This window comes from Diachasmimorpha longicaudata, chromosome 12, assembly GCF_034640455.1.
Source record: "Diachasmimorpha longicaudata isolate KC_UGA_2023 chromosome 12, iyDiaLong2, whole genome shotgun sequence".
Classification (NCBI taxonomy): Eukaryota; Metazoa; Arthropoda; class Insecta; order Hymenoptera; family Braconidae; genus Diachasmimorpha; species Diachasmimorpha longicaudata.
Genome location: NC_087236.1, coordinates 4,508,967 through 4,532,527, shown reverse-complemented (window position 1 = coordinate 4,532,527; position 23,561 = coordinate 4,508,967). Strand labels below are relative to the sequence as shown.

The following is a 23,561-nucleotide window of genomic DNA, read 5'->3' as shown; positions in this document are numbered from 1 at the left end:
GCCCGTCAAACGTAAAACAAAAATTTAAGGATTAAAAATCAGTAATTTTCCTTTCAAAAACGTGTCATTTTCCCGCCATAACCTCTGATATCCCTCGACAATCGACTCATCCCCTCTCCCCCACGATTTTTTCTGCCGGTGGACCATAATAATCGTACATTGTAGATCGTACTCCCCTCGCGTAACAATAATGAACCGCCGTCAGTTTCGTAGAGGTTTCCTGAAACGTGTAAACAATTAAATGAATTTAAACAAATAGATCAGTCATCATGGTTTGACGTCGTGTGTTGGCTGGGGGGGTATCAGCCTGCGGTGCAGTGTCCGTCCACGTCGAATGTTTGTGGATAACTTAGGTTAGGTCATTCAATTTAATCGGAATTGATGTAAATTGGAATAATGGCACTGGAATTTATGGTGAATCGGGTGAAGGCACTGGTGGTGCTGCTTCTGGGGGTCTTGAGACGTGCCTTATGCTGTCTCAGAAGGAGGAGGAGATCATCCTGTGATTCCATACCACTCGCAGGAGTCGGAGTCGTGCCTAATTCGAGCAGTGGTCGAGTGGTGAGTGGTGAAAAAAAAATTAGAAATAGGATTCAACACTTAGGAAGTAAAGTTCATAACGAGTTCGAATAATTTGGGGTTAAGCTTTGTTGATGATTGAGAGGATCATGAGTTGTCCACACTAGTTGTCACGATCATGTGTGTGAATTGTGTGAATTTTGTGAGGAATTTTTAAGCTATTTATTTGATTTGTTTATGTGGAGTTAGATACAATGTTTTTTACTAGTATTATGTCATTTATTTGTTTCACCAGGAACAGGAGCATTGGGATCAATGGGACGAGAATCCAGTAGTGATCGTCCCTGACAAACCTGTCAATCAGATCCAGAGCAAAATTGACCAGTACAGGCAACAGATTGCGAAACCTGAAGTAGTGGAGGAACCACAAATCAATTTCTTTGAGGTTTTTATGAATTTTTCTATTTACATTTTCGTACTGGTGGGGACAATTCGATTAATTTATTGCATCCATTTTGCAGTAGACAATAGCACGAGTTTCTATGAAAATATATAAAAGATCAAGAGGAGAAGAGAGACATAAGACTTGAAATACTGTACATCAAATAATTAAATCAAAATTACTTTCGACCATTTGTTCTGATTTGTCTTTACGTGTTTCAGGATATGGCACCAAGAATAACAAAGCAGAAGAAGGTCCTCATTAGAACTAAGTCAGAGGAGTCTGGAGCTAATCTCTCCAAGTTTGCTATTGCAGCTGAGAGAATTCCAACGGTAAAATCGCACTCCATAACATTAAGATTTTGCATGATAATTATTTACTACTGAATGTGAAAGTCGAATGAAAACAACCAAATCCTGGGTTTTGTTCACTAAAAAAAATTAATTAGTGAAAGAAAAAAATTCTCATGGCCAATGATAACGAGGAAAAGTCTCCAGTTTATCTTTTTTGGGTTCCACATTCGACAATCGAATCTCTAGCTCTATCTATATCATCTTTTCCTCCTTAGAATAATCTCGAAGTGTGGGACGATAACGCGGCGACGTGGGAGGACGAGACTGCGGAGGAATTTGGTGATCCGACTGAGGAGCTCAGGCGACAGAAGCGTCGGGAGCGTGAAAAAAAATTGTACGAGCAGCAACAAAGGCGTATGGAATACAACTTCAAACCACCACCACTGGGGGAAAAAATAATCTCCTGATCCTGATCGTCAATTCCCGGCAGTCGTGAACGGGCCAAAATCGATATTTTTGAATTTTTTTAAGTCTAGCTCATTGAGTTTGTGATAAAATTAAATCGTTTTTTCTGTGAAAAATTCCCTTCCCTTCTTCCTCTTTGGGACGAGAATCAATTGCGAGAGTACATAATGTCAAATGGGCTCATTATGCTCCGCAAAAAAAATTTTATTCTGGGCGAGCCCCATTTTTCGTGCAATAATTAAAGAATTTTCCCATAAACTCCATCCGGGCATTTTCCATTGCTTTCCCTGTGTTATTCTCCCAATGAATTCGCATTTCAAATCACTCAATTAGCCTCAAGACTTATCCTCATGATTTTTGTGCACTGTGTGACCAATTCGTGATAACAATATCCTGAAAGTCATTAAATGCATTCCACCTCGATGATTTCATCATTGCATTTGTTTCCCTGTTTTATCGTCCACAATTGTGTTGATTTTTTGTTCTAGAGTAAATGCGTTATAAATACAAATATCAAAAATGTTTTTGATGAAATGCGATTCTATTGATAAAAAAAAATATTGTACAGAGAATGTGAGTTTTTAAAAATTTTTTCCTGCAACAAAAATAGATCAGAATATTTACTAATACTATATAATAATTATATAGAAATTACGAATACCTAAATGCAAAATATATACACATTACTATTATTTACGTCATAATAAATTTTTAAAAATTAATTAAAGACAGAAATATATCATATAGACAGTTTTTATCGAATTCCTATTTCTTACGGTAAGCAAATGGAAATATAAAAAATATATGATATATATAGTATTTATTATATACTATATATTCTACCTCCACTCATATACACCCTTTTACATATGTATTATTTATTATCAAAGTAAACAATGTTTTAATTTTTTTACCGTATTTCAATCTATTCGTTCACTTCGCTAATTCCTGTCTTCATAACAACAAATTCTATAACAAACAAATAAAATGGCACTTTTTTTTGGAAAAATTTCAAATTCATTATTCGCGCCCCGTCCAATGCGCCTGTCCCCGCGGTGGGGGGTACAGTCAAAAACGCGCGCCAGACAAAGCATTATATTTCGCTCTAAACAAGATGGCTGACATGGAGCAACGTAGTAAAGAGAGTTTAGTCGTCGGTCAAAAAGAAGCCATGGTGAAACAGGAAAAAAGGGATAATGCCTTCACCAATGGTGGCAAAGGATCTGGTGACGATGCTGACAGTGTTGAGGAGATGCCACTGGACATTGGGGAGCATTACCTGGTCAGAAGATCGGACGACTCCTGGCGTAAGTTCATTTTGATTATTATCGAGCACGCCGACTACGGATAGGCCACTCGTAATGGCGATGACGCGGTCGGGTGTCTTCGGTGGAGCTCCTGATTGCGTTTGAATTCATTCATGTGTGGAGAATGTTGGGGTCTTTTTTTGGGCGAGTGAGGAAAATAATTTTTTTCTCAACCTGGTAATTTTGGGGGTAAATTCCCACGAGTTTATTTATCACACGAACCCTGTCTTTATTGATATTAATTATAATATTATAATTATAATCGTATTATTATACGTTATGTGAGAGAAAAACAATTATACAACTGCGAATGCATTACGACTATTGCATTAAAATTACTTAGAAATAAATAGAAGTATTTGTTATTTAGGAAAGGACTTTACTGAGTCAACAATGCATAATTAATATACATGTTCTTCCTCGGTGAATTTATTACAGACCCAGCAGAAATAATTCAAACTCGATTCAACGATGGAGAAGGTCACTACGAGTATTACGTTCACTACGAGGGTTACAACAGAAGACTCGACGAGTGGGTGCCAAGGGACAGAATCATGTCAAGTAGATTCGACATGTCTGATACGAGTTGGAAGACGAGTGAGAATGCCCCAGCTGGTGATCTCCTGGCGGACTCGTCGGACAGAAAAATCACGAGAAATCAAAAACGAAGACACGACGAGATTAACCACATTCAGAAGGTACCCATCCATTTCTCCCTGATTTTTCAGGATTTTGTCATGAATTTGTGCCTGACACAGAGTGATCCTTCAATTTCAGACTTACGCGGAGATGGATCCAACGACAGCAGCTCTTGAGAAAGAGCATGAAGCCATTACAAAAGTCAAGTACATTGACAAAATTCAAATTGGTACGTGGGGAAATATTCTCTTGTAGACAGTAATTAGAAAGTTAGATAAAAGGGGCTCACTATTTCAAAAGTTTATCTCCAGGGCGATACGAAATCGACACGTGGTACTTCAGCCCTTACCCCGAGGAGTACGGAAAACAGCCGAAATTGTGGATTTGTGAATATTGCCTCAAGTATATGAGACTGGAAAAGACTTATCGATATCACATGGTACGAAATTATTTTTGTGTTTCCTGAATCCACTTATGCCATTTCTTATTTTTCGTTGATGTCGTAATTTATTCTGGATTTGGGGATTAATTTATAATTTTTTTTGGCAGAGCGAATGTACTCACAGACAACCAGTAGGAAAGGAAATATACAGAAAAGGTACATTAAGTATTTGGGAAGTGGACGGAAGGGAGCACAAAATTTACTGTCAAAATCTGTGTCTCTTGGCTAAATTATTTCTTGATCACAAAACCCTCTACTTCGATGTGGAGCCATTTTTATTTTACATTCTGTGTGAAGTCGATAAACACGGAGCTCATCTCGTTGGATACTTCTCAAAAGTGAGTGAAAAGTCCTGAGACTTAATTAAATGTTTAATTAGATGTGATAATCACTGCCAAATGATTACGTTATTTTTCTATCGCAGGAAAAAGAGTCTCCAGATGGCAATAACGTTGCGTGCATCCTGACCCTACCACCCTTCCAACGTCAGGGGTATGGAAAATTACTCATTGCATTTAGCTATGAGTTGAGTCGAATTGAACAGGCAGTGGGAAGTCCGGAGAAACCACTCAGTGATTTGGGGAAACTGTCTTACAGGAGCTATTGGAGCTGGATTCTTTTGGAGATTTTGAGGGATTTCAGAGGGACACTCAGCATCAAAGACTTGAGGTTCGTAATATAATGGAATATTAGAAAATAGAATGAATTTTCAATCGATTTTCAGAATAATTTTGTTAGTGTTTCTTGCAAAAAATTGAATTGTTTAGAAGGAAAATGGAAATTCCTTTGGGAATTGTGAAACAAATATTGTTAAACCAAACGTTTTCATCTTCAAGTAGTTATGAAAAAATAATAATTTTCAGCCAAATGACATCCATCTCACAGACCGACATAATCTCAACCCTTCAAAGTATGAACATGGTGAAATATTGGAAAGGACAGCACGTCATCTGCGTCACCCCAAAGCTAGTTGAAGAGCACATAAAAAGCAGTCAGTACAAAAGACCTCGTCTCGCAGTGGACAGTACAGCTCTCCGATGGGGCGCTCCACCTCGTAAAAACGTCAAATCGGGGAAGAAATGCTGATAACTCCTGATAAAAATCCCAGGAAGTCAGGATAAATTTCCAAACAAGAGTCTGAGTAACTGCGATTAATCCAGAGTTTCGGTGATACTATCGTTTCCAGCTTGATGTAATCGTGCTAGTTCTCCCTTGCGTCGAGAAAGAACAAAACCTATATATTTGTGGTTGAAAAATTGCCAGTGACGCAGATAAACCCCCAGGGGAGCCATTCTAATTGCTGCGTATTTATGGAGCTGAATAAATTCCCATGTGAACAAGAACATAATTAAAATTAATTTAATTACAACAATCGACGGTTTGTCGTTGTGGATATATCAGGGAATGTTTTTAAATATGTTTACTTCGTCACAAGTCAAGCAAGCAATGATAATGAAATAGAGCCATTCCTGTTTTGAAGAAAGTGAATGAATTGTTTAAAAAATTTGAACTGAATGTTTACGGAGTCTATTGTAACTCCTTCAATTCCACAGAAACATAATTTTTCTTGAAACATTATAGACTATTACTCAATTAAATCTACGTGATAATTTTTGAATAAACCTGACGAAATGATGATTGTCAACATCTGATTGTTAAATTGAAAAATAAAATTCAAATGTTTCAGATTCTCAATCATGTATTCGCAGTCAATAACAAAGATCTCTCCAAGTCCAAGCACTTCAACTCTCAAAAAATTTCCAATACAATCCAAAACAGGAATTCCATTTATATTTCCAAAACAGCTGTTTTGTTATCGGTCGATGGCAGAAAGGATCATTAGACATTGGAAACTAATTAAGAAATTTCTCAAATTGATTTAATTTCACAATTCGTATCCACAGTTAATAAGAAAGATTTTCCAAAAACCGAACGAACTCTGAAAGCCCCTCTCCCGATCCAAACTCCCAAATTTCCTTTCCAAAACCTCCCCACCCCTCCCACCTCGCTCGTCCTCCAGAATCAGTCCCCCAAATTCCTCACCCTTCCACTCAACCCTGAAAACTAACCCCAGGACGACTCTCTGGGCTCCAATGTCCCCAATTAAATATCTCCATCGATTCCAATTCCCCGAGAATGACAATCCCAACATGATCACCAGCATCCCCTGACAATAAAAAAAAATCCCTCGACTTCACCAGCACCGAATGCCAGCATTGGTTTTGTCCATGGGATATACCCAGCAAGAGGGATATCATGCCCACCGTAAATTACGAAAAAGAGTGTCAAGTCGGTGTAGGAATGTGGCACTTCAAAATGGCTGCCAGTTACTTTAGTAATTTACGGCCGTATCTTTCTTTGTTGTCGATCGTACAATTTACCATTGGATTACCATTAACTGGGTTAAATTAATTGACAAGTTTATTAGTTTATTTTGTGATTAACGTTCTATATTTAAACCTTAAATTAATCGTGAATATATGGGATAACGTAATATGCTCAGTTAACTTATTTCAACACACACATACACACACGTACTGTACCATTACCACTGGGGGCATCGGTTTTCAGTTTCTTATTTAAGTTGTGATTAAATCTGTACGTCTTATTTATTTGTATTTATTAAAATTCGAGGGACATATTTAATGAGTTATTTGTTACCTGTGAGTGTCATCAGTGATCGAGGAATGAGTGGTAACACAGGCAATTGTGAATTGTGCTGTACGTGGGATTAGGTTAAGTTCTCGACTGATGGATCCTCCTGGTTGTCTTGACATGGATTTAACTGGATAACAACTGGTGCTGTCAAATTTTGTGAGTATTTCAGAGTCATTCAGGGGTTGTTGTGCATTCGTTGGAGTCCTTGGGGACGTTAGGAACACTCGAATATCAAAAGCAATTGTCAATTCGTGGTACCAGTTGTCTTGTTCGTGAGCACAGCTCTTCGTCCTCAAGTCGTTGGTGCTAATTGTTCAGCAATTTGAGGGGGGAAATTCATGTGAGGGAGTCCTGAACTTTTGAGGGGAGGACCAGGTCTAGAGAAATGAACATCAAGTGTTTTTTTTAGTTCGAGACAAGGGTGAATGGAAGATGAGCGTTGAAGGGGCATTTTATTTGATGAGTTGTGGTGATTGGAATTGTCTGTGGGATAACAGGATATTTATCCACATCTGATTGATTTCATAATTTTAAGGGGAACTTTTTACCTGTGATGGAGATCTTGGGATCTTTAATGATTCAATTGAATGCAGGGAATGTGGATCAATTGTTAATTGTGTTTACAGAGCTCACAAACAAGATCCTTCGTACTTCAAGTCCTAAAGTCAGTTGGAAAGATTTCTGGATAGCTGACTTTATTTCATTTTAATGGAGGAGGTCATCGAGGTTCCAAGGATTCGGGACGGGATATCAAAGTGAAAGAATATGGAAATGTCACCGAAAAATCCACGTCTCCAGGAATAAGAATCAAACGTGTTCTGTAAGAGATTTTTTTGAGATTTTTTGAGGTGGGGTTGAATACTATTGAACAAAAACACTCTATGGGGTTTTTATCCAGTAAATTTGATGGTTGCAATTATTTTGTCGATATTTATTTATAATTTTCAATCATGTTATCTCTGTATTTCCTGGGATAGAAAGTGGGAAATTTTTTTCAAATAAAAATTCATCAAGTGGAGAATCCTCCAATAGTATTCACCCCATTTCTCCCCCTGAAAATTCAGACAGAGCCTAAAAATTCCAGGTAGATTAATGCTGCTGCTCAATTGGAGCTAGGTCCCAGAAGACCTAGCATGGGCCACTATGAATCCATCCGCTGTCAGCAAGTCAAGCACTCGCGGCTCTGGATATCATCAGAAGGCACTAGCTGAAATACGAAATTCTCTCCTACCCTTCGCTAACAGTGGTGGAACTGGAGAAGTTGGCTCGAGTGCAGCGAGTACAATATCAACTCTCTCGACAACCAGTGGTGTGAGTTCAGCATCTGGTCTGAGTGGTTTATCAGGTGCATCAGGATCTCTGGTTGATAAGCCCGAGCAGCGTCAAGCCCTGTCCCAGCTTCTGGCCATGGGTTACCCAGAGGAAATAGGGCTCAGAGCCCTGAAGATGGCAGGCTGGCGTTTGGACGCAGCAATAGAACTTCTAAAACAAGCGCAGGGCGAGTCCCTCAATGGCCTGGGTAAGCTAAACTCAAAGTTGATAAGAAAACCGAGTTTAGAACGTGAATTATCCCTTCAACGAGGCTCACCAGCACTGGACTCTGGCGCTGGTAGTTCGCGATCAGACAGTCCAAGACTCACTGAGCTCAGTCCCCATCCGCAGTTGAGTCGCCAGTACTCCCCCAACAGTTTTGTGGAGCGTGAGCCTCCACCACCACCTCCACCCCGTTGCTCATCGACTCCACCACCACCTCCACCCCCTCACGCCCCCTACAGCCAGCCCAATGTTCCCTCTAACATGCAGCAGATGCTCAAGAGAATGTCACCAGCGCCAGTGGTGCCAAGTAGAGCACCTCCAACCACTTCAACATCGACAACAACATCTGGTAATCCACCTCAGAGAGGCACAAGTCCAGTGGCAACTGCTACCAGCACCTCCAATGGCAGACAACCCATGATCGTTCAGAATGGGCCCCAGGTCCAGCAGCAGTTGTCACAGCAGATGCAGGCCCTGAGTATTTATCAATCGAGTAACAGTAGCTCAAGTGCCCAAGTGGAGCCACCACCACCTTACCCAATTGTTCCCTCGTCGTCTTCGGGAACTGTCCAGCCACCCTCGTACTCAGCATCAATGCAAAACCGTCAAAGTCCAACGCAATCGCAACAGGATTACAGGAAGAGTCCATCGTCTGGTATTTACTCTGGGCCCACGTCCGCTGGATCACCATCGCCGATTACGGTGTCCACTGGGCCGACAAACACTCAGGGCTCCATGGCAAGACCCACTCCTCTTCAAGCCTGGGGGGCTAGACAAGCCAAGACTCAGCCACCTATCATAATGCAGTCGGTTAAGAGCACACAGGTCCAGAAGCCTGTACTGCAAACAGCTATTGCACCGACATCACCTCAACCCATTTCAAGTAGTAATACTCCCCCGCCACCACCACCTTCTTATGCTTCGTCCATTCAGCAGAAGCAACAACAGTCACAGCAGTCACAGGTGTGTGGGGTAATGACTTTTTAAAATATATTTGTCTTGACATTTCAAACATTCCCCGAACATAAAACAAAATAATGAATAATAATAATTGAAGAAATGGCCCAACTGTACAAAGCTAAAATAAAACTAATGTCTGATTTCCTCGACACCAGGTACAGGCGAGCCATCAGCAGCAGCAATCGCAACAGTCTCAGCCTCAGCCCCAGTCCTCGCACCCCCAGGTCCAGCAGCCTCAGCAATCCCCCCAGCCGCCACCGCCTGCCTACCCCCCAGTGAATAACAACCCCAACAATCAGAGCCTCGGGGTGCCAGTTCCCACGACAGAGCCCCCAAGTTACGCGACAACGATGCAAGCCCTTGCCGCCCAACGCAGCATGCATCATCCCCTCCCCCCACCGCCCTATGGCACCCCAACGGAGGACATCACCACCGAGGGTGCCAATGCCCCAAGATCATCACCAGTGGCCCACCATCCTCCACTCCAGAGGAAGTACTCACCAGTAGAAAGTTGTCAGCAACATTCAGATCAGTCCCCTCCACTGCCCCCAACGGCATCATCATCAGTTGCCAACAGAAATTCCAGTAATCATCCACCCTCCGACAGTGGTGCAAAAGGACCGTACAAAATAAAACATCAGTCTCCAATTCCGGAGAGAAAGCACATGAGTAAGGAGAAGGAGGAGGAGAGACGAGACTGCAAAGTCAGGAATTATTCCCCTCAAGCATTCAAATTTTTCATGGAACAGCACGTGGAGAACGTCCTCAAGTCCCACAAGCAGCGGCTCTACAGAAGGCTCCAGTTAGAAACAGAAATGGCGAAAATTGGACTCAGTGCTGAGGCACAGTGCCAGATGAGGAAGATGCTGTCCCAGAAGGAGTCTAATTACATCAGACTCAAGAGGGCGAAAATGGACAAGACAATGTTCACCAAGATCAAGGTTATCGGTGTTGGAGCCTTTGGGGAAGTGACACTTGTGCGAAAACTCGACACGAAGAATCAATTTTATGCTATGAAGACACTCAGGAAAGCAGATGTCCTCAACAGAAATCAAGTGGCACATGTCAAAGCTGAAAGGGATATTCTGGCTGAGGCTGATAATGAATGGGTTGTCAAGCTTTATTACTCGTTTCAGGATAAGGATAATCTTTATTTTGTCATGGATTATATCCCTGGAGGTGATCTTATGTCGTTGCTCATCAAATTTATGATTTTTGATGAACCACTTGCGAGGTTTTATATCGCTGAACTCACTTGTGCGGTGGAGAGTGTCCACAAAATGGGATTTATTCATAGGGATATTAAACCTGACAATATTCTTATTGATCGAGATGGACATATCAAACTCACGGATTTCGGCCTCTGCACGGGGTTCAGGTGGACACATAATTCCAAGTATTATCAGCAGAATGGTGAGTAAATTTTTTCCATTCCTTAATCATTATTTTAAATCAGCTAATCTCAAGGAGTGAGAATTCCTCTGATTTTTTCTGATGAAATCAATTAATGAATTAAACCATTGGTTGTAATTTTTAGGCCACAATAAGCAAGATTCAATGGACCCAGCTGACGACTGGAACAACGAGTGTCGTTGCATTCAACTGAAACCCCTCGAGAGAAGAAGGCACAGAGAGCATCAGAGATGTCTTGCCCACTCCCTCGTTGGAACGCCGAATTACATCGCCCCGGAGGTCCTTCTGCGTACTGGATACACCCAGCTCTGTGACTGGTGGAGTGTCGGGGTGATACTGTATGAGATGCTCGTTGGATCGCCTCCATTTTATGCTAATACACCGGCAGAGACTCAATACAAGGTGAAACATTTACAACAGAGCGTATTTTAATCAATTATTTAACTATTTAATAACTCATTCAAATTTCAACATGAAACATTACTCTTCAGATGATATTTTAAAAGTCTAGAATTTTAATTTTTTTTAATCCTTAAGTCGATGCTTAATTATCTTTGTTTTTTTTTTAATCCATTATCCAGGTCATCAACTGGGAGACGACTCTCCACATCCCGAAGCAAGCAAACCTCTCTCCAGACAGCATGGACCTAATCCTGAAGTTGTGCACAAATGCTGACAGGCGACTGGGAAAAAATGCTGACGAAGTGAAGAGCCATCCCTTCTTCAGCAGCATAGACTTTGACAAGGGTCTGCGTAGACAAGTTGCTCCTTACATACCTCGTATCCAGGACTCCACAGATACCAGCAATTTTGATCCAGTGGATCCTGACAAATTGAGAAATTCCGAGGCCTCTGATTCCGATAAATCCGGTGAATTGCTCGATAATGGAAAGCCCTTTCACGGTTTCTTTGAATTCACGTTCAGACGATTTTTCGATGATGGGGGAGGCCCAGCGTATCCTAGTCGAATTAGTCTTGACGATAATGACAATCAGGGACCGGTCTATGTATGACATTAGGCCACGCCTGGGCAATGCCCTGTTACGAGCTCATTGCTATGACCGCTTTCACTCTCTCATTTTTTTTTCTATTTCTAGATTCTTTACTAGAGCATCTTATTTAATTTCGGTCGTTTTGGGGTGAAAAAGGCTGTTTTGGGGGAGATGTTTGTACGGTAATGCCAGTGGTTTCTAGGAGTTTGAGAGTTCACCTTATGGAGGGGGGTATTAACATTCTTTTGGATTTTTTTTAATTCAGCTATTTGTGGAATTGTTGCACTGTTGGTGAATTATCTCTGACATGTCAGAGGAAACATCATCGGTAAATTAAAAAAAAAGACTTTATCGAATTTTAAATATAACCATGGAATTTGCGAATCTTAAATTGATGTTCCATTCACGATATGAATCTTGAATGGATCGAATTCCTGAATTTTCAGGAAATTCTCTCGGCGTTCAGGTCGTACTTTGAAAAACGGAAGTTTGAATTGAGATGGGGTGGTGGGCCCTTAGGATCAATCGTCAAAAGTGACATATCTCGGTTCACCAGTTTGCTGCGGTGAACTCAAAATTTTAAAAAATCTAATAAATCCCCCCACACGATGAACATGGGAATGAGAAAATAGAAGTACTGTGATATTGCCAATAATTAGAATAATGTGACTTACGAAAGAAGAAAAAGAAAGGCCTCCCGGTTCGTCAGTTGAACCCTTCGTATCGAACGAAGAAACGACAATTCATTGACCAATCGATTTATTCGTCAATCAATCGACTAGTCAATGACAGAAAATAAAATTCTTCTCAACTGCATTGTTACGATTTTTCGAGTGGATGTAATGTGTTCAGTAATGCGATGTTTTCCCCGGAAACGCGAAAAAAACTTCACCTTCACGAGGATTTACTCCCTTCAATAGTCTAAGTGTCATTTACCAATTTATCATGTACACATTCGCTGCCTCCCCTCTCTCTCTCTCTCTCTCTCTCTCTTACCCAATTACTTACGCTAGAGTTAAGTGTTCTGTCCCCTAGGGCGTGCCAAGGCTGCAATCAGATGAAACGACGATAGAAAAAAAATATATATATTAAATAAATTATTTTTCGTTAGGTAGAATGAAGGAAAAAAAAGTACTAGTACTTCGCGAATAAAAAAAAGAACAATTGGAGTTCGTTTGGAAACGAAATAATATAAATTATACATAATTTCTCTTCGATGTGTACAAATGTGAGATTCAATTAGGAAATTACGAATTGATACTGTTGCCTTTTATCCAAGTGCCTTCAACATTTTAAAAGTCTCCGAGGGACTTATAAATAATCATTTGATATTTTGCCTGATAAAAAAAAACAAAAACAAAAAAATTTATTTAACCGAGGTAATTATCGAAGGCTAATTGCAATGTATGTACTATGTACAGAGTTTATGATCCATAGGTGATGTCTGTGTATGAATGAAGTGTATATTAAACGCTTGGTAAACCGGTGCGTGAGGGGATGATGATAAATTGTGCCTTAACAGTGATTATTATTTCTCTCTTTCGTATTTTTTAAAAATCGTCTCCGCACGCAATGCGACACGAATAACAGAGGAATCGAGTCTCACGAGTCAGCAAAAATGTCATTTAATGCTCATTATTTTTTCATGCAATTTTTTTAAATGTAAATTTTTACGTGATTCAACCGCTGAATCAAGTCGGAGTGGTTATACCCCTTTTTTTTATCTTCTATTTAATTGCTTTAAGATGATTATCGATATCTTCATCATTATTATGGCTTATGGTTATCATTATTAGTTATATTATTATTTTGTTTTTTTTTTTTCATTGATCAATGCGTACCAAAGGACTCTGCAATGATCGAATGTGCATTTTTATTTTGGTGTTGAGGGGCATAAAGGATAATGAACAAACTTAATGAGTAGTTGCATTAGGTGTGTTTAATTTGTGGGAATGTTTTTTTTTAACTGCAATTTATTGTGGAGGAATCATTGAAACTTTTGTTTATCTAGTCCAGAAAATGAAAAATGTAATGGAACAAATATATTGGGTCTGGGGTCGAGAGACGGGCAAATTGTGAGGAGTAAATTATTAAATGGGGGGGAGTGAAGCAATCCGTATACCTTCAACACCTGAATTAAGATAACAGAAAATGGTAATTCCATCAGTTTCACTATTCAATTTATCATGTGAAATCAACAACCGTTCAACATAATCATTTTTTTTTTTCATAGACACTACAAGAGAAATAAACTCAGTTTAAAGGGAATAACTGTTGTCAGGAAGGAAAAGCCTCATTGTAACGAAGGCAGATCTGTTTAGTTTTACGTTTCCTCCCTCATATGCCTCTCCCTCCCTTCCCAGTTCTTTTCTTATTAAGAGAAAACACTTGTAAATTTTATATTTAATTTTAATTTCCCTGAATCCCATACCAGTTTTATGTTATTTTTCTTTGGGCCTCGATTTAATTTACCCCGAGTTGAAAAATTATTTCTCCCCCAATTTGTAATTATGTTTGCAAAATACAGAATCATCATGATAATGGTTAGTTTTTATTTAAGGTATAATATATTATGGAAACAAAACTTATGTAAATATATTCGAGTGTGTGTTCTAAATTAAAAATATTCTTTAATGCTTATGTGGAGTTTTATTTTTACGTTTTTTTAAAGCTTTAAATTTTAATTTAACGAATCAAAATTAATAATGAAAAGTTATTGGGGTGCAATTCATCATTGTAATTGCCACATTCATTTATCCTTTCAGAAATTTTCCAATTTTCTGGCAGTTACCCATTAAAAAATTCGTGAAATCAATGGAAATGGGTGGAAAAATCGTAAATTTCCCTCGATCTCCCCCATAAAATATGACAACCCTCGAAGACCCTCGAGAAATGCCACAAAAGGACCCTGAAGACCTCATCGCTTTTCAACATTCAAATATCGCAAAAAAATAAACAAATTTCCCTTGATAAGAGGAAACTGTCGCAGCTGATGAGAATCAAGCTTTATCAGTCTCCCCTCCCCTGTCCCCACCCCAGACCTCGTCCACTCGATATATTTACATATACGAATGCATAACAATCACCAAATACCAAAGAGTAATTCTGCTACCTCACGATTTCCAGAGTATCACCCCTAGCTTCATCAAATCGTCAATTAATCGAGACATAAAATAGTAAAAATGAATCGAGTAATGAAAGCTCTCTCGAGCAAAGAGACTCGAGATTATTTCATGAGGTAAGATCCCACGATTCAATTGAATTAATTACCGTAATTGATCGTCAGGGCATTTTTAATTACTCATTTTCTATTTTTTCAGCACACATTTCTGGGGTCCAGTGGCTAATTGGGGGATTCCGATAGCTGCTATCGCCGATATTAATCGAGATCCCAATTTTATCAGTGGAAAAATGACTGTTGGTTAGTTCACTCAGACGTTCCATGTCGCGTGATTCGATCTTAATTTACAATTGTTTTTTTCTTTCAGCACTTTGTTTATATTCCGCCATGTTCATGCGATTCTCCTTGAGGGTTCAGCCCAGGAATCTTTTGCTCTTCGCCTGCCACTTCACCAATGAGGGAGCACAGCTGACACAGCTGTACAGATTTATCAATTTTCATTACTTGGGGGGAAAGAAGAACGAGGAGAAAGAGTGATGAGATAAGGGAACACGTTATCTGCCAATTTTTGAATATCATGCACCAACAGATGTACTTTTGTGCATCGGTTGTTTCAAAGTTAGATGTTTTTGTAAATATATAAAATTGTTCAATATTTTTTTTCGTCTTATGGATTTTTTATTGCACGCCACTTCAGGATTCTTAACGGACGACCAATTTCGACGAATGGAAGTAACAAAAGGGAATTTATTAAATTTTATTATTCAAGAAATTGTTAATGGTACGACAGTGACGTTTATCTTTACAGCAGTGGACTGATAATTATATGAATAATAAAAATTATATGATAATAATTATATTTTAATTTGGAACAAAAGGAAGGATTCGAAGAATATTTCATAAATTTCATATTTCATAAATTTTTTTATTTCAACGAATATTTCACAAACTCTCAGGTAATTATTGGGGTAGAGAAAATATTTGCAACAATCGGTATTAAACAAAAAATCATCTCATATTTAGAACTGAAAAAAAATGAATGGAGTCGTCAACTAATGAAGTCGTTGACACACTGAAAATTCTGCAAAATTCTTCTAAATTCCCTACCAATGTTTTTCGTAATTTTGGCGTACGTTTTCCTCTTCCTGACGATTTACATTCTGCTAATAGTGTCTCTAGTTTATCTTGAATATTTTCTCGAAAATTGGTGCCCCGCTCCATTTCCATATCTCTGAAGAACCAATCACTTCCGAAGAAATGGCAGTTGAACCACCGCCATTGCGTTAGCAACGCATCATTTTTGTTTCACAAACAAATCGTTCACTTGTCAGTTGTGGGGATGATCGGAATGCGTTTGGGTTGAAATTTCTACAATTCGGATTCTAAAAGTTATCAGTGAAAAACCGATAAATCTGCCTGGCTTCAAAATTCATGTTTTCGGAATGGATTTGAAAGACCCGGAGGTGATGCAGATCATTCTGAAGGGTGAGTCAATACAAAATAATAATATTTTGAAGTCAGAAGGACACAGGGAACATTTTTCCCTCACTAAATTGTTAAGGAAATCTGATAATTTTGTGTCCTCCTTCTGCTCTGCGCCCAATTATCCCATCAAAAAAATCTATTTCGGTTTTAAAAATGTTTATTTCTCTTCATAAAAATACAAAATGGTCCACTGCTTTCTTCACTTTAAGGCATCGATGTTATAACACACGTTCTATGAACACATGATGAAGAATACGTGAGTTTGTATAAAGTTAACACAGTTCATGAGATTCTTTGGGCGACTAAAAATCCTCCCAACGCAAAAGGCACTCATCTATGGACGGAATATCGATGCTCATCAATTAAATCTGAGTATTTAAAATCTAAACTAGTCTATAAACTTGGATGATAAAATTCTGTAAAATCTTACGATAAATTGACCATTCTCTGATTAAAAAAAATAGCTTCTGGACGGATTAATGACTCACTGAAGACATTCATAACATAAATATAAACTAATTAATCAACGATCTATCGGCGATAGAAATGGTAGAAAAATACTAGAACCGATATTATTAGGACGATACTGGAGCCAACCGAGGCAGCACCAGCTAACCGGCATTTGAACATATCATATCTGGTCTCCTGGTCATTAACAATATTCGAGAATTCGCTCTCCACTAGCTGGCCATCATAATAAGTTATCAGGTCCTCGAATGGATACTCGAAGCCCTGTTTGCACTCGCATTTGTAGCCACCGGATTCGAAGCCCTTTCCTAGCAGTGGAACGCACTGAAAATGAAAATTAATTTTTTAGTCCAGTTACATTCATTCGAAACCTCATCTGATTAAAGAATAAATCTGGAATAATTCGAGAAGTAATCTAGGATCACTGATCGATCGATATCTCGAAAACGAAGCGAGATAGACAAATTTTTATAACCACCTTTTTTATAGAGCGATTTGTGGACTATAAAAAAGATTTCTATAAAAATTTTACCATTCCGACTCGTTTAGGAGATATTTATCGATTACTGAAGCTGAGCCAAATGCCCTTATCCTGTTTCATCGATTTACTACTAAAATAATTTTGCTGGGATTTATTTAATTATTCTAAGGTCAAGAAAATTATAAAGTCTTATAAAGGGGAGGGAGTTCAATGGAAAATATCTTCTAAAATATGTGCAATGAATATTACCCCTCGAAAGTACGATTTCTAATGCGTATTTTTATCGAGTACAAGAAATAAACTACAAAAAACTCACATATGATGTTTTTCGGTCGCATTTGTGGGTGCCCTTGAACGCATTTGGCACCCAAAATTGATCGTCGCACTGGTTAATGTCCAGCTGAAGCAAGTTCATGGTAACAGCAACGACACCCCTGTAAAGTGTTCTCAATGTTAAACAGAGGTTCTAAAAAATTTTTTTATTACGTTGTTCCATCCTCCCCGAGACTGGTTCCCATCCCCAACTATCTCACACTCAATTTACCCCCCGCATGAGAATAATTTCACCCAACACAGTGGAGAAATAGCCCACATAAATGAAGAATAAGAGGGGAGAAAAAGTGAAATAGTGTTGCTATACTCACTTGAATTCCAGTTTAGCCTTGATGCTGTCCCAGCCAAAAAATGGAGATGCATAGGTAATTACCCATTTATTCACTTTGCCGTTACAATCGAAATAAGGAGTTGTCCAGTGGCCGTGATCCAGGTTTGCCGCCCTAAAGAACATCGGAGGCATATCCACATTAAAATAAATTACGAGTGAGAAAGAAATTCCACCACCCCTTCTCCCTAAAACTATCTTCTCTCCTCGTTGTTGAGGCCATCCGTGTCTTCGCCAACTATCTCTTCCCTCAAACCATAATCCCTTTATGTCAATATGGGCACTAATACCCGTGGACAACTCAGAGGGGAAAGAGTAACATTTCAGTTGATTTTGCATATTTTTTTTTTGCTCGGACAAAGTCAAGCAATTTTGGAAGATTTTTGGATATATTTCCATCTCAATTGAAAGTTCTATTATAATTCTAATGTAGAGAATAATTTTCTCAGATAATTATCGTTCTCTCACCTGTAGAAATTCGGAAAATGCTCGTATTTCATGCTGTGGTCGCCAGTTTCGTTGTAACGAATATGAATTTTCATAAAATATTTCTCTAAATCGTCGAAATTCGTTGCCCACCTCTGCTGGAGGGCCTTGAACCAAGGCTGGTTGGTGTAGACTTGCTCTGAAAAATAATTTTCCTTCATAAAAAATTCTTCCGGATAATCTGAACAAATTTGAAGCCCAATCAAGATAAATTAACTTATCTTGCCATCGATTTTTTAGCTATATCTCCGAAACTAAGGCAGATCGCGGAATTTTTCTCATCACATTTATTGTAGTACTTAATGCGCTCTATAAAAAAGGTTATCATAACAACTTCGCTATCTCCCCCGGATTCCCAGATATTCAATAAAAACCGCTTCTTAATAAGAAGTAATTTTTCTTGATTCACTACTTCGCTTCCCAAAATATTAAAAAATATTTGGAATTACCTGTGCTATTCAGACGTGCCAAGTCCTCGACCTTGAATTTCCTAGAGTTCAATTCCCTTTTATAAGCGTAAGGAGCGAAGAAAGTTCTGTTAGTGAATTTATTGCGATCCCAGTAAGTCCCAGCAGACCATATTTTCGTGTCTCCCATGAGAAGCGCCAGGGTTTCGCCGATCATCTGATCCTCGGTGAGGGGTTTGTCCGCCAGTCTGGTCCCTGAATACACCTCCTGAGGATCGGATATCTGCAGGAAGGCACTGATAAAGTTGGCGAGACGCACGGCCATTCTAGCTTCGTTCTCAAAGAACTCTTCAGCACCGTAGCCAATGTCTCCATGAAGATTCAGCTGTTGTTTTGTGAAATTGCTGCAGGTCTTCTCGTTGACACCTAGAATAAATTTCAGGGCTTCCTCGATGTTGGTTTTCTCGCGTTGGAGGGCGTCAGGCCCCGATGAAGCGTTTTTGTACTCGTAGTACTGCTCCAGGTATTTTTCTTTCACGTGGGGCTCGGCTTTTTCCCATTGCACCGGCATTTTGTGGACCCCTGAAGATGAAATAATTATTTTCAAACGTAATTTGATCATTTAGATTATTTTATTGAAGGGCTCGAGTGATCGAATTAAATTTTTTCTTTGGACTTTCTTTCGTTGTTAGTTCAATTAAAAATTAGATTTCTATTTGATTCATTTTTCTCTGAAGTGGAACAAAGAATACTCAATAATTAATAATTATATAAATTTCTTTATGGGAAGATAATTAAATTCACAAAATCAAGGACAATTGGGATTTCAATGGAATTCAAAATAAGCGTTCTTGAAAGTTATTGATGCGCAATTGATTAATCTACGCCACAAAGAAATGTAGTTCTGTCGATCTTGGAGCCTATGAAGAATCATGTCATCATTGAGTTTGAATAATTATTAGAAATGCAACTCACATCCTATTTTTGTGCAATCGAATCCGTTGTAATATTCCTCTGCTGTCGCTCTCTCGACGATTTCCCCCAGATATGGTCTTCTAACGACGGAAGGAAGCCTAAAGCCAGGCTTGCATCTGCACTGGTAGCCACCTCGTCGATAGCCCCAACCATGCAGAGGTTCACACTAGAAAAAATCATGCATTAGAATGGCCTGAGAAAGAACATAGTTTCAGTAAAATTACCTCAGTTGTATCTGTTTTACATCTTGCAGTCCCAGCGAACTTATTTGGTCCATTATTTCCCTTTCCCTTCGGACACTGATTGATATCAATCCTCTCGAAATCCATTTCCATGACAGTCGCAGCAGTGTATCTGCGTCACAAATAATTAATTTAATTAAAATACGATAAATTATTGACTTTTTTTGTGGAAAGCTTATAGAGAATGCCCAGCAAACTCGAGGATTAAATTGAAAATTTTATTCTTCAAAATTAAGTTCTCAATAAATTGCATTATCAGCGTTGGGTTTGTTCACATAAATTATTGGGCAGAATTAAAAGACAATTCTCCTGATGGGTAATTCATAAGCAATTCATCCTCAAAAATCAAGTTCTCTCAACGAGATCTCAAATCTTTTTGATTCCTGTGGTTTCACATTCAAAATTCTATTCTAAACATGTTAGTCCTCACCCTCGTACCTCGAATAAGACATTCTCGCGAAATAATAGCCGAAGAAAGGCCACTCGAAAATGAAGATCAATGCTCTATCGTCATTGAAATCTTAATCCCATGACAGATCGTTTAATCCCCATGGCCATATTATTCGCGCTGTTGGAATTACTTCCATCTCTTTATGTTTTTTACTCCCAAGAATTCACGTGCAACCACACAACCCGGTTTTACCAGGACCTCCCCCCAACATTCTGAATACGATTATGTTGACGATCAATGAGGGGAGGCAAGCATCTGGGTAACTTGTTTGTTATCCTTGAAAAATATATTTTTATCCGAAAAATTAAATTTTTTAATCACCTTGGATACTCAATGTGACGGAAACCGGTGTGACGAGGGTAAATATCAACAATTGGTACCACTGCAGCCACCAACCAACGGTTTGACCGACCACAATCGAAGTAGGGGGTTGTCCATCTTATCGGTCCTGGGTCCTCGTCAGCACCTGGTGAGGGAGAAAAACCGAAGGGTTTGTGTAAACAATTTTTATTTGTATTCTTTCAAGTTGTGGATTATTATTCACCTCGTGGTCCGTGAAATGTGAAGGTCTCGTTCGTGTTGTTCGCGTAACGAATTTCTATCTGGTACGTCGTCTTCGTGTCGTGACGACTCTGGGGATTGTCAGGTAACCATGCACTGTACCTGGAGATTAATTAAAGAATTAAATAGTAACTGAGTCATTTAATAATTGATGAGCAGATTTTTTAGGAAGAATTCAGAGCTTTCAGTGCATTTACGCTTAACAATTCTAAACAATTACCATTTGTTAATTCTGTAACTGTCAGAAGTATAATCAAGACTAGGACTGTGCGAGGGAAAGGCCCCCAAGTCCCTCACAGTAAAAGAATTCCTCGTGGATATCCTCTCAAAATGCACAGGATCATTGAAGTCATCAGACCTAAAAGTCCTCGGTGCAAATCTGAGTAAAGTTTTGTTAAAATACCCTCGATAACTGGGTGTATACGACATATTCGGTGAGAAATACGTGGCAGATGCGTTGATGTAGTGATTGGCGGAGACATCAGCCACCGATGACAGAAAATAGTACATCATTCCAGGATCATAAGTGTCATTAATCGCTGGCCTTATGAATCTCGACTGGAGTATATAACTCCAGAAAAATGATCTGCTCAGGGCCATATTCTGAAGATGAAGAAGGGCTGTCCTATTTGGAAATACAGGATTTATGTTGATGTCTTTGACGTCCGGGAGGTGGGACACTGCCCCCTCGGGGAGGAACAGATCCCCCAGGTGCTGAATTTCACAGTTATCACCTGACACTTTGTCCATTTTCAATTTAATTTCATCGAAAGCATCTCTCGTCTGCCACTCATATTGACCGACAACGCCCAGCCACAGGCAGGCTATCACCAGGAGTGCTGTGACTCCAAAACGATCCATTTTAACCTTCTTCGAGGACACTCAACGTTTTCAAGGCTTTTGAAGCCAAATAAATTCGGGGAATTTTGTTTATCAATTTTTTTATGGGGTCAAGCACACATTGTTTCGATTTTTGGGAGCACTGGGGGCACACCCGCAACTCCAAACACTTACGAGCGTCGTTTGTACTCGTCAGAACGTGGAGTCACCTAATAAACACGCCCTGACTATAGTCATGGTGTGGGAATGGTATAGGATGTTCGTGCTAACTCGGCAGACATCATTACTCCTAATTTTTGAATTTTTCATTTACCTTTACAACTCATCACGAATGAAAAAGAATCGAACAAGAAATGGTATTAATTAATTTTTTAATAATGGGAATCGTTTATCTGCTGTATTCCGCCATTTTTGTTAACAAGGCGAAGGTGCTTGATCAGCTGTTGGAGTCCTTTTCGAATAATTTATCTTCTTGATGGTTTTTCTGAAGTGGGAGGGGTAAATGAGATCGAGTGACCGACTTTATTAATTAATTAATTTTTTTGATTTGTTGTTGTGAAGGATTGGGGATTGTAGAGTATATTTGTACTAACTCAAGCTCATGCATCATCAGCCCCATTATTTGAATTAATTATTACCATTCGGGATCGAACGGCAGGAAAATTTTATTTATTTATTATATTGATCGATTAGTACAGTCATCATTTTTCAATAATTAAATCATCATTTTCAATTACTAAAAAAATTCATACTTATTAATTAATGATGAGGTTTGATACTCAATTGTTGTGAATGAAAATTTCTGATCAGTCTCCGTATTATTATTTTATTTATTATTTTAATTTATTCTAAAAAATAATCGATAATTTCATCAATACGTTGACTTTATTTTAACTAATTCTTAAAACACAATAACAAATTCCCTTTTTATAACTTGTCATTTGATTTATTTATTTTCGATTATTTACAAGACGAAAAGTAATAATTACAAAAATATTTTATTGCTAATCAATTCAATTCATTAATTTATTTTCCATTGTCTGAATTATGGAACTGAGCTGCACAGGATAATGACACGATGAATCAATCTCTCGGTCTCCCCCCTCCCCAAGTCAATTTTCCATTCATGACTCATTCATTAATAACTCGGTAGGCTCGTAATGACTGTGGTACGCATTATATTTGAGTTTAGAATTTCGCTTTCGTGGAAACAGAATGAGGGAAGCGTGTCTGGAGTGGTCGATCGATTTCTCACTCTCAGAATGCACAAATGTGCACTCTCGGATGGCAGCTGGCCTCTTACCCCAACCTGACCCCACACTCGATCACGTGACAATTTATCGAGTACAACAGACTCTTTGAATTTATTCCCCTCTGTTGGGTTTATTTCATCTCGATATGTGAGGAAAAACGGGCATAAAAAATTATTTTCTAACAATTAATTAAATTTTCTTAATAACCAAAAAAAAATTTAAGTCACTAATTAAATTTTTTTGATTAATTTAACTAGAAATATTTTGAATCACGTCATCGGGTGATTTATTTAATTAAAAAAACATTATTTATTCATTTCAAACGAGAAATCATAATTTAAATATTTAATAATGATAATAATAATGTTGATTGTCGTAATAATTATTAATTAATAATGAAAAAAATCAAAAAAATTCGGAAACGCCTGAAAAATGATTAAAAATACCGAAAAAATCGTTTATAA

The 23,561-nt window shown here is 38.6% G+C and overlaps 6 protein-coding genes across 15 annotated transcripts in view; 5 read left to right on the top strand and 1 right to left on the bottom strand.

The window, feature by feature from the left end:
- The first annotated feature begins 135 nt into the window (after positions 1–135).
- On the top strand, positions 136–2,348 carry LOC135168218 (uncharacterized). Its single transcript, XM_064132197.1, has 4 exons — positions 136–561; positions 815–964; positions 1,183–1,293; positions 1,530–2,348. The coding sequence occupies exons 1-4, from the start codon at positions 397–399 to the stop codon at positions 1,719–1,721; spliced, it is 618 nt and encodes a 205-aa protein (XP_063988267.1). The 5' UTR covers positions 136–396; the 3' UTR covers positions 1,722–2,348.
- A 468-nt stretch (positions 2,349–2,816) lies between these two features.
- Positions 2,817–5,461, top strand: LOC135168209 (histone acetyltransferase KAT8-like). Its single transcript, XM_064132181.1, has 7 exons — positions 2,817–3,026; positions 3,465–3,724; positions 3,804–3,894; positions 3,977–4,104; positions 4,215–4,445; positions 4,532–4,776; positions 4,971–5,461. The coding sequence occupies exons 1-7, from the start codon at positions 2,834–2,836 to the stop codon at positions 5,191–5,193; spliced, it is 1,371 nt and encodes a 456-aa protein (XP_063988251.1). The 5' UTR covers positions 2,817–2,833; the 3' UTR covers positions 5,194–5,461.
- Positions 5,462–5,935: 474 nt separating this feature from the next.
- LOC135168199 (serine/threonine-protein kinase Warts-like) lies at positions 5,936–14,306 on the top strand. Of its 2 annotated transcripts, none has more exons than XM_064132160.1 (6): positions 5,936–6,921; positions 7,392–7,585; positions 7,850–9,264; positions 9,417–10,674; positions 10,799–11,076; positions 11,256–14,306. In XM_064132160.1, exons 3-6 carry the CDS (start codon positions 7,909–7,911, stop codon positions 11,685–11,687), a joined length of 3,324 nt encoding a protein of 1,107 aa, XP_063988230.1. In that variant the 5' UTR covers positions 5,936–6,921; positions 7,392–7,585; positions 7,850–7,908; the 3' UTR covers positions 11,688–14,306. The 2 variants fall into 2 exon arrangements, with proteins under 2 accessions (XP_063988230.1, XP_063988229.1); XM_064132159.1 differs by having other exon boundaries at positions 7,850–9,273.
- A 403-nt stretch (positions 14,307–14,709) lies between these two features.
- Positions 14,710–15,442, top strand: LOC135168224 (mitochondrial pyruvate carrier 1-like). Its single transcript, XM_064132203.1, has 3 exons — positions 14,710–14,904; positions 14,987–15,087; positions 15,155–15,442. Exons 1-3 carry the CDS (start codon positions 14,849–14,851, stop codon positions 15,322–15,324), a joined length of 327 nt encoding a protein of 108 aa, XP_063988273.1. The 5' UTR covers positions 14,710–14,848; the 3' UTR covers positions 15,325–15,442.
- Positions 15,443–15,941: 499 nt separating this feature from the next.
- The window catches only part of LOC135167989 (heterogeneous nuclear ribonucleoprotein R), a 33,148-nt gene continuing 25,528 nt past the window's right edge, over positions 15,942–23,561 (top strand). For 4 of the 9 annotated variants that reach the window (XM_064131781.1, XM_064131780.1, XM_064131779.1 and 1 more), the window contains exon 1: positions 15,942–16,272. In XM_064131781.1, coding sequence (XP_063987851.1) covers positions 16,230–16,272 — 43 coding nt within the window. In that variant the 5' untranslated portion in view covers positions 15,942–16,229. The remainder of the gene's footprint in view (positions 16,273–23,561) is intronic. The other 5 variants (XM_064131783.1, XM_064131789.1, XM_064131778.1 and 2 more) reach the window with 4 other exon arrangements.
- LOC135167987 (uncharacterized) lies at positions 16,412–22,074 on the bottom strand. The gene is made up of 10 exons (XM_064131774.1): positions 21,225–22,074; positions 20,988–21,106; positions 20,765–20,909; positions 19,975–20,104; positions 19,751–19,916; positions 18,818–19,357; positions 18,351–18,507; positions 17,866–17,997; positions 17,538–17,655; positions 16,412–17,064 (listed from the first exon to the last, which is right to left on the bottom strand). The coding sequence occupies exons 1-10, from the start codon at positions 21,863–21,865 to the stop codon at positions 16,804–16,806; spliced, it is 2,409 nt and encodes an 802-aa protein (XP_063987844.1). The 5' UTR covers positions 21,866–22,074; the 3' UTR covers positions 16,412–16,803.